The 9,870-nt window shown below is 35.7% G+C and overlaps 2 protein-coding genes across 2 annotated transcripts in view; both read right to left on the bottom strand.

Moving 5' to 3' along the window:
* The window catches only part of PDK3 (pyruvate dehydrogenase kinase 3), a 674,093-nt gene that overhangs the window by 316,950 nt on the left and 347,273 nt on the right, over positions 1–9,870 (bottom strand). The gene's annotated exons all lie outside the window — the stretch shown is intronic.
* The window catches only part of POLA1 (DNA polymerase alpha 1, catalytic subunit), a 251,317-nt gene continuing 244,544 nt past the window's right edge, over positions 3,098–9,870 (bottom strand). The window contains exon 38 of the mRNA XM_063304690.1: positions 3,098–4,219. Within this exon, the coding sequence (XP_063160760.1) occupies positions 4,059–4,219 (161 nt within the window). The 3' untranslated portion in view covers positions 3,098–4,058. The remainder of the gene's footprint in view (positions 4,220–9,870) is intronic.

Genomic DNA, 9,870 nt, shown 5'->3' with positions numbered 1-9,870 from the left:
CGCCACCGAAACCCACGACCTTTTCCTTTCCTGAACGCTGGCCTGGCTCGGCGGCGGCGGGGAACACCTATCGGGCCCTAGCGAGGGCACACCAGGCTTTTCTCATTTTAATCCATGAGTCAGCTATGAAAGCGGCTCTGGCAAGGTAGGAAGGTAAAACAAGCCTCTCTGCAAATCCCACCTAAGGCTTCCCAGGAAGTTTCACAAAGCTGAGCCCCCCACCTTCTACTTTTTCTGAGGCACTTTCCCCCTCCCCTTGTAGTCTTCTGTGTGTCCAAAGGCTGTTTTCTGTATACACTCAATGGTAAAAAAATGGAAATACTATTTCACTTTGGATAATCCACAGAGAAGTGAACTGAAGTCAACTTCTCCTGAATTCCTTCCTTGTAAAATTAATTATATGGAATTGGAATGGTTGTACAGCACATTTCATGTATGCATCACATACTCCCACTGACACCCTGCCCCAATACAGCCTAGGACCGCTAATAGGAAATGACAGTAATTGATCACAATACAGTAGCATTGCAGCACCTAGGAGAAGAGCATGGCTTGCCCTGTAAAGGAAGTGTATTGGTGGGCATTGCAAAGAGAATTTAAGAAAAGGTTCACTGAGATGGCTCTAGTGGAAGGCCTCTGTGGTGAGGGTGGCAAATTTTGATTCCATGGATTTTTCTCCCCTCAGAATTTGCATTCACACAGACCCAGTGGGCTCTTCAGCATGTTTGTTTTTACGAACAAACTGCAATTCTTCCAAATAACCATAAATTTAACTGACACCACCTTATACACATATGTGTTTTGGAGTATATATATTTAAAAACGCCATAGGTGCAAAAATATTTTTATAGAAAAAAGAACATTTGCCCCTGGACATGATTAACAGTAGAGTTTGAAGTGCATATTTTACTTGAAAGAAAAGGGAATCATTATCAATCCATTATGCATTAAGAAATGTCACTCAGTCATTTTTATTCATTCCACAGAAATCCTTGTAAAAGCCAGAATCATACTTCTGCAGGCAGCAATTTTGTTAATCCAGGGGCGTTATTACTCTGGTCCCTTATTAGGATCTATGCTACTGCCAAGCAATCCTATAACCATCTCAAAAGAAGTTTACCTTCATGTTATAAAACCAGTAGTGGTATTTATACTGTGCAATAATTAGTGTATTACTTGAATTCACTAACAGGTTCATTTTATCTCTGCACAAAACCTCTAGCCTGCTTATAGAAAGCTTGTGCCTCCTTTGGTGCTGTTAAAGTGGTGAAAGAGTGAATGAAGGCTGGTAGCACTCTCTCTTTTTGCCTTGCCTTAATTCCCATCTCTTTTTGCTCTCATCCAATTAGTGCAGTGTATTAAGCAGTTTATCATCTCATAGTCAGCTATTGAGAGAAACAAGGCGAACACTTTGCAATAGAGCCTGCTCTCCTTTGACACCCTCAGGTACTTACATATTCCACTGTGCTATGAATAATAGAGGAAGAATAGAGCACTAATTCCCTCATCAAAGAATGCCTTGTCTGCTGCTTTGCTCAACAACACCATTCTGATCAAAAGAAAAGCAATAAAGCTTAGCATAACAAAACGAAACCTACTTATTAGCTTAGTGGTTAAATTAATGCAGAGCCGCTGCTATTCAAAACCAAGGTTTGAAAACAGCCTCCAACAACCTGATAATGCTGCCTTCAGGATGAAGGAATTTTAATCTGAAATTTGAAGCTGGCACAGATGAGTTAATCTATTAAACAGCTATAAGAGGAGTGCAGGATGAGCGGTTCAATTAAGAAATATTTAGGTGCTCAACAGAAGAGAGGCAAACAAGGCAAGATGAAAAATAGGCTGAAGTTGGGAAATAGAAAAGTAATTTTTATCCAGCAAGAAATGATTCTGGCACAAGATGAAACAATTCATTGGGTTCCTTTCTTTTAATAAATACTATCTGTGAAGTCTGGCTTCTGAGCTTATGTATCAAAACCTCCTTCCCCGTCCATCAACCTAACTTTGTTATTTTTAACTACACACAGAAAAAAGGGAGAAGGGAGGGTAACTGAGCCCAGGTCTTCTCTGAACAACTCAGGCTTGTTTTCAGTGTTTTCCAATTCTACAGTACAATGAATTTAACATGCACATAAAGATTAATGTACACAAAGATGGCTTTGCACTTCTCAGCTTTTCCACAGTTAAAATAAGGTGAAACAGTCAAAGTAGGCTGAGTAGTCAGAATCGGTCATATCAGTAGCAGATTTAGCAGAGTAAACATTTAGACATTTACTTGTAACAAAGCATCAAACAAGCTAGCTTTATTTATCTTACAGTGCAAAAATATCTTCCCTAGTAATTAAGATGAAATGCAAAATTCCATTATGAAATTTATATTTATATAATTTTTAAATTTACATTTGTAGAAGTAAAATATTTGCTTAAATTTTCTGCAAAATTCTATATGATAATATTGTATGTGAAATTATAGTCTTGCTGAGGTTATGTCATGTGCTTATCTATATACATGTTTGTTATTTTTCATTTCCTCATATTTTACAAATAAATGTTCTGAACATGGGAGATACCAAAACCTGTGCAGTATTTGTAAATACATTATTTTAATTTAGGATAAAAATGTGCTTTTACCCATCAAAGCCTGGGCTACTGTAAGTGGCCTGCTTATATACTAGTAATAGGTACAAATAAAGCATGGCCATCCATATGTCTCTTTTAACTAATACTGAAATTATATACTGGGAAAACAGAACCTGGCACAGTGAACTTCCCCAATCCAGAGTTGTTTACAAAGAAATTTCTCTCTACACGTTGAGCTGCTCTACCCAACCAAATGCAAGGCCTTTGTAGAGGAGTTCTGTTGGCACACTGCAACTCACCCTTCAGCAAGGCAAGGTAAATCAAAACAAAGATTTTACCTGATCTCTGACTTTTGGATTAATGAAAGCTGAAATAGATGGGACATCACCACCGTATTTGTTTATTCATCTATCAGTAAAATCAGGCATGAAGTGGGGGATATAAATTACAAATTACTTGTCCACCAATATCACTGTGCTATTTCACAGGTATATTTAGTATGTATACACCATTCAAATCTTTATACAAATAATTTTATTATATTTCCTTCAACTGTGTAAATGTTTACATCTACATTTAAAATGCTTTTACATATACTAGTAAATGACATTATTAGACTCACAGAAATTAAGGAATAAAATCTATATAAAGAGTCCAGTATCTCCCTTTCCCACTCAGAGATCCAGCCCAAAATTACCTATGAGGTTGGTATGACTTCTGTTGTATCTGTTAATTGTTTATTGGCAATTAACCAATTATAAGCTCCCTAAAACTTTTCCACAGCTTTATTTGCTTACCATAAAGTTATTCCTTTTGTTAGCTTAAATTTGGTCCATTTTTGCCACAATTAGCTTCTTCTAACCATAATAGGTTGCACTACTTATTTTGTTGACTCCTAAAGAATTGACAAGTAACATTCAGAGGGCTATGAGAATTTGCAACACACAATCTCCTTGGCCTATAAGAAGTCAGTTGATTCTTTCATATTAGTTTCCATTCAGTTATTCTATATCATTGCAGCACAATACTCTTGTTTGGCATCTCCTCACAGAGCAAAAACAATTACAATGTTATCTATATCACCAACTAAATAAATTATGAAAACAGAAACCATCAGTGCTTCTACAAAGACCTCTGTTAAAGCACATTTGCTAAATACTCTGAAGCAAAGTCTAGGATCACTTCATTCCAGCAACTCTCACTGGAAATTATTCAGTTAAAGGAGCTATTTTTCTATCTCTTGCTTCCATTCTAGGTCTCAAAATACAACAATCCATATAAAACATAAATTGTGCAGCTGCTTAGTATATTCATCAACTTTTAATATGCTTTTCCTTTTCATATTTTTAGTACTGAATAAACTTAGATTTAAAGGATATTAGCTTTCTTAATCTACAGCCATACTAGTATACCTCAATAGACAGAAAATAAGAGAAAAAGAAGATTACTGCCTATAGAAAGAGGCCACAAATACATTTTTAAGTACTGGACTCTTCCCCAGATTTTACTATGCTGAATGTCTGAAAGAGTTTGCTGAGGTTTACTTCAGAATAGCTGCTCATAGACAACCATTTGTCTACTGTGTTCTTCAGCTTTTTATATCCCTCCTTGTGAATTTCCAGCATCTTCTTCAATTCATCTGTAGGGTTAGAGAAAATTAAAAGATTAGGGAGAAAAAAAGAATTACCAATTAGCCAACACTTTGCAAAACTTTTATCTTTTTAAATCATGATGACCCTCAAATCCCAGAATTCTCTGCAAGATGCCTGCTGCTAAGCTTGCTATTCCTCTGCTTACATTTTTAAAAAGTACTTTGGTCGGCATGTTTATGTAAGTGTCGTACTTGTTATTTACAAACAGATCAACTGCATCAAGGAATTAGTCAACCCACTTGTCATGCCCCAACTGTATTGGCACACCAGCTTCTGTCAGTAAATGTTAGGAAGCATAGTTTGTCCTTTAATGCTGAAGAAATTGGGGTAGAGAGGGTAGAGAAGAACAGGAATGAGGGAACAGATTCAGCTATATCACAGAACCAACTGATAGTGAAGAGGTTTAATGAAGAAAATAAAACCAAGTTTAGTGCCATGATTGTCTGACCATCTGCTTTGAATGTTGTGAACCTTCTCTCCTGACTAAATTACTGAAGAGCTTTATAATGATGAGGACATTGGGAACTTTCTTTAATTGCTTATTATAAGGCATACAAAAGTCCCTACAGAAATGCTCTGAAGGCTATTAAAATGAAAGGAACATTCTGTTCCACACTTATATTTTTCTCTCAAATTTTTAGAAAAGCCGTTTATGATGGCTGCAATCAGAAAATCAGAAATTCTCTTTATGAATTCATTTATGCACTTGTAAAGTGCTCGAGGAAATACTTGCAGGCACCCTTCCCCCTTTGCTATATGCTTTAACACATTCAGTGGCAATAGCAAGCAAGTTGCATATTTTATTGAGCTACATTTTTGGGAGCATATAGACAGATAGGCTCTACAGATAGATAGCCTACAGCTATCTTGAGAAAACAAAATCTGAAACTATAAATGCCAGTGGAAGAACGACAACGGATCACAAGAAGTTGTCTTATATCAGATCAAGCGATCCCTTTAGATCAGACTAATTGGCAGTGATTCTTCTTGGTCTCAGAGGCCTTTCACATTGCCTGCTACTAGATCTTAACTAGAGGTGGAAAGGATAGATCCTGACACTTCCCACGTGTAAACCAAATAACTGAATTACAATCCTCTCTGAGAACTGTAGTGCTGAAAACTAGACAAGTTATTAATGTTCAGAGAGAGAGACGGGGGGGGGGGGATGAGTACACTGGAATTTGCAAAAGTAGTACCAGAGCATTTCAAGACACTGGAGTTTTAAGATACAGTCTAACATAAAAAAACAACTGCTTCTAGTAAATGCCCACTGCAACTAGCTTGTGAACTAGACTGAGCTGAGAGACTGACTCAAAGTCACCTAGTGAACTTCTGTGACTCAGGGTGGACTTGGACCTTGGCCTTAACCCAACATCTTTACCACTACCTCACAATGGCTCTCTGTGTGCATTTGGAAAAAATAATAAAAATGTAGACAAATTGTGATTCTATTATTTCATAAGATGTGGTTCTGAAAATCTTTTGAAATAAGTGTTTTGGAATGTGCAGGAGTACGTATGAAACACCTCTTTTGAAATCATTAAAGTATCTACATCTTCTTCCAGACTCATAACTATTTTAGAAGATGTTTCTGGTTGTCTCTGAAACATTTTGACAGCATTTTGGCAGTCTTCTTTTTGCATTTTTTAGAGAAAAGCAAAGTGCTTCTCCCTCTATGTGCATAGAAAAAGATGCAGCTGCTTTAACTATTTGAAAGAGCTACTTCGTATGTGCTCCTACAGATTTTAAAGCATCTCATGCACAGGCTTTGCAGAATTATAGATTATATTATTGATATTTTTGTTTTACTCATTTTCATTTTCTGCAACTTAGAGAAGTAAGACCCTCTGGGTTTAGTGGATATTACTAGCAGAAGAGAGCAACATACAGTCTTCCAGCTGTTTGCTTGCAAATCTCATCATTTCTCACCATTGGTCATATGGTGAGGGATGATGAACATCTGGGAGAGCCATACTTGCACTTTAAGGACATTCATAAGTATGTAGATTTCATTAAGGTTTTACTATTACATGTGATCCTGACTTAACGACCACTCCTTCAGCGACTGCTCAAACTTGCGGTGGTGCTGAACAAGTGGTAATTATGACCGGTCCTTGTACTTACATTGGCCGCAGTGTCCCCTCAGTCATGTGATTGAGATCCAGGTGCCTGGCACCTGGCTCTCAATTATGATGTCACAGCATCCTGCAGTCATGTGATCGCCAATTGTGACCTTCTTTGCCTTCCTACAAGCAAAGTCAATGGGGAAGCCAGCAGGAGGTGTAAATGGTGACCACATGACATTCTCACTTAACAACCCATGGTGATTTGCTTAACAACAGCAACAGGAAGTGCTGGAATTTCCATTACATGTGATGTTGTGCTTTATGACCACATTGCTTAGCAATGGAAATTCCGGTCCCAACTATTGTCATTAAGTGAGGACTACTTGTATTCACTATTTTTCACTATGTTTTCTACTGACAATTTTTTCATTTCTCTGGTCACATCCAGCTATTCTTTCTTTCCTATTCATTTAATTCTTTTTATCTTGTATAATTTATATTTTTATAGACTGTATGGTTTGGATATTCTCTTGCTTGGGTTTAGTTTTTTAATAATTTTATTAAGCATTACAATTAAAAAGATAAAAATAAAGATAAAGATAAAAAAATACATACTAAAAAATAAAAGGATAAAAAGTAGAAAGTGCAGAAAAGAAGAAAAAATAGAAAGAAAAATAGAAAATAAATAAAAAAATAATATAGTAAATAAAAAGAAAAGAAATATATAAAGAAATGATTTCCCCTTCTCACTGCCCCAGCTCTGGAACTCATGGCCAACTGAGACCTAGTCTACAGTGTCTTCCCCACTTTTAAAATATGTCTCAAGGCCTAGTAACTTATATTAGCATTTATTTAACAAATTTCCTTGAATGAAGTTTGTCAATTAGCACTCCTTTAGCTCCCCCCTTTTCCCTGATTTTAATGTCTTATTAACTAGACTGTAGATCAGTGAAAACTGCCTTGTTTTATTTTTAGTCTCATGCAGTGCCTACCCTTTTCCTTAGCATTTCATTATACAGGAAGTTGAAATCTATGCATCTGGAAAGTGCTGAAGTTGGAGAAGGATGTTAAACAATTATTTGAATGAAGACAGACTCACACTTTTGTGCATTTTTTTTCTGCATGCACAAAGGCTTTAGTGTCATTTTTTCATCCAACTAAAAATACTGAACTTGATGGAGTCACTGAGAAAGTAGGCCAGCCCAAGACATTTGCTGTCTTTAGCAAAGGATGAGCTATCACCCTGTCATCCATGTGCAGAAGATGAGATGGGCAATTAAATCTTATTTGGAAACTGGTAATAGAATGGTGCCCTTCACAAAATTTGGGGGCAGCAAAGCTTAGAGATCCCATGGCAGGCTGTGTGCCATTCAGAGCGTAGTCTTTTTACCTCTTGGTGCTGCCTCCTATATACTGTAACTGCTATCTCAAGCAGCTGCCTCACTAGGCCTATTGGTAGGACCAGTCCTGCTGGGTAGTCTCTGACCTCTAAATGACTGTCTTGAGAGAACTGCTGCCCAAAGCAATACAAGATTAATGTTCTTGTGCAGAGTACTGGATCTTGGCTAAAACTGAGAAGGTAATCCATATAAACACACAAACATTGCTTAAAAGAAAATTGATATGTACATTTAAAAAGAAAAAGAGAGCTTTCCAAGAAAAGTTGCTAATAGTAGAAAAGTGCCATGCAAAATTAACGAGGAATATTTTATTTTAAAATATAAAACACTAAAGAGAATCCACACCACTAAATTTAGACTATAGCCTTATTTGCACTGCAGAAGTATATGCATTTGAATGACAGAAGTACATTTGATGACTGGGGAGAATAGATTTAAAGAACTGTAGTAATATAGAGCAGGGAAGATGAGAGAGAACACAGCTCCTGATGTGTTTACCTCCTCTGCTGATGGGATATTGACTTTTCCCACCAGGTTGGTTAGAAAGGGGACTATTTGCACTGCCACACAGCAGAGTAAGAATGGCAACAAGCATCGTTCTGTGCTCTCCTTAGTAAAAGACAATTGTGACCATTGTATAGCACACAGTCAGTCAATACTTTCAGCCTACCATACCATCCAACTTGGAGATGCATATACAAGCTCCTTTTTTTTCTAAATGAATTTTTAATCAATAAAATAGTTCATCCTTTTTGAGAACAATGTTGTTACATGATTGAAATTGCCTGTGGAACATTCAGATATATGGATAGAACACAATTTTACAGCAACTACCATACCTTTTACAAAATATCTACATCTGCGTCAGAAAAAAATCTAAATAGCCTTTCACAACATTAGAACAAGATGTATACTGTGCAATGTTTTCACACAAAGAGCTTCCTAAAGGATTACTAGCTTTTAAATATAAAATATATACACATACATCAATTAACTTTTAAACTGAATGATGTAAACTATAAAAGAAAAACAGTTTAAATTAAAAATTTATCAATTGTTATTTTAATGATTGAAGTGAATATGGAATATATAACATATATGGACATTCTTTTAAATATTTTCATTATTTAGTTTTTCCCTCATTAAAGTAGTGCATAAATAAATAGAAGCCATTTTTTTTGCTTGCCTTCACTTGCATGGGAGGTTTTTATATTTTATACCTATTTAATGGACAGTTGGTCTTTTCATAGTAACGTTACTGGTGAGCAAAGCTGCTAATTTATTTTAACTTGGTTTTTGTTAATTCTAAAAGGATGTGAAGAATATTTAACAACGAATGATTGTTCATTTTGCAAGTTGCAGCTTGGCACATATACTTCTTATCCAATTACTCTTGTGTGTTCAGGAGTCAGTGCATCATTCTTATTTACTTAGAAGAATATGCTAAATTATAAACCATTAGCAGCTGACTTTTTTTTTACTTCCCCTACATTATTGTATTTAATTATATCAAATACAGGAACACAAGCAGTAGACTTTGTTCTAAATACCTGTGTTTCATCTATTTCTATGCAAAGGTAGCAAACAACAGTCAGTCATAATTGATTCTGTCAGATGTTATACAGTCAGTCATAATTGTCTCTGTCTAGAGGTGTGTCAATTTACAGCAAGTTAAATAAATATTCTGTCAATTATGAAATCAGTTAAGGCAAGTCTTTTTTTAATTACACAGGTTCCCCACTTTGAAACATACAGCACCCTTATCCATGGTGTTAGCTCTATCATTTCTACTATGTCAATACAAAGGGGGAAAAATTAGCAGCATTACAATGAAACAAAATAGCTATTTAATATTAGCGCTGATAAAAAGTGTAGCAAAAGTAATGTCAATTTATGATATTAATACAAATGTGTTCCAAAACATAGTAATCCTAGTATTATCATAAATACAGGTAAAAAAATTCATATATAACTCTATAGACATATCACAGAAATATACCGCACTGATTTCAGTTCAACTAATATACACATTACATGCATAAGATCAAGGAAAGGTATAGTCAATATTTTAGGACATCTAAAACTCTTTTATTACTTTCACAAAAATCCCTCAAAATTTCTTCTATTTTCTATCACGTCCCAACTTTTGTTTTATATATTCTTCTGTAGCGA

Source organism: Candoia aspera, chromosome 5 (assembly GCF_035149785.1).
Source record: "Candoia aspera isolate rCanAsp1 chromosome 5, rCanAsp1.hap2, whole genome shotgun sequence".
Lineage (NCBI taxonomy): Eukaryota > Metazoa > Chordata > Lepidosauria > Squamata > Boidae > Candoia > Candoia aspera.
Note: the sequence above shows the minus strand (reverse complement) of the source record. Positions and strands in the feature narration are given on the sequence as shown.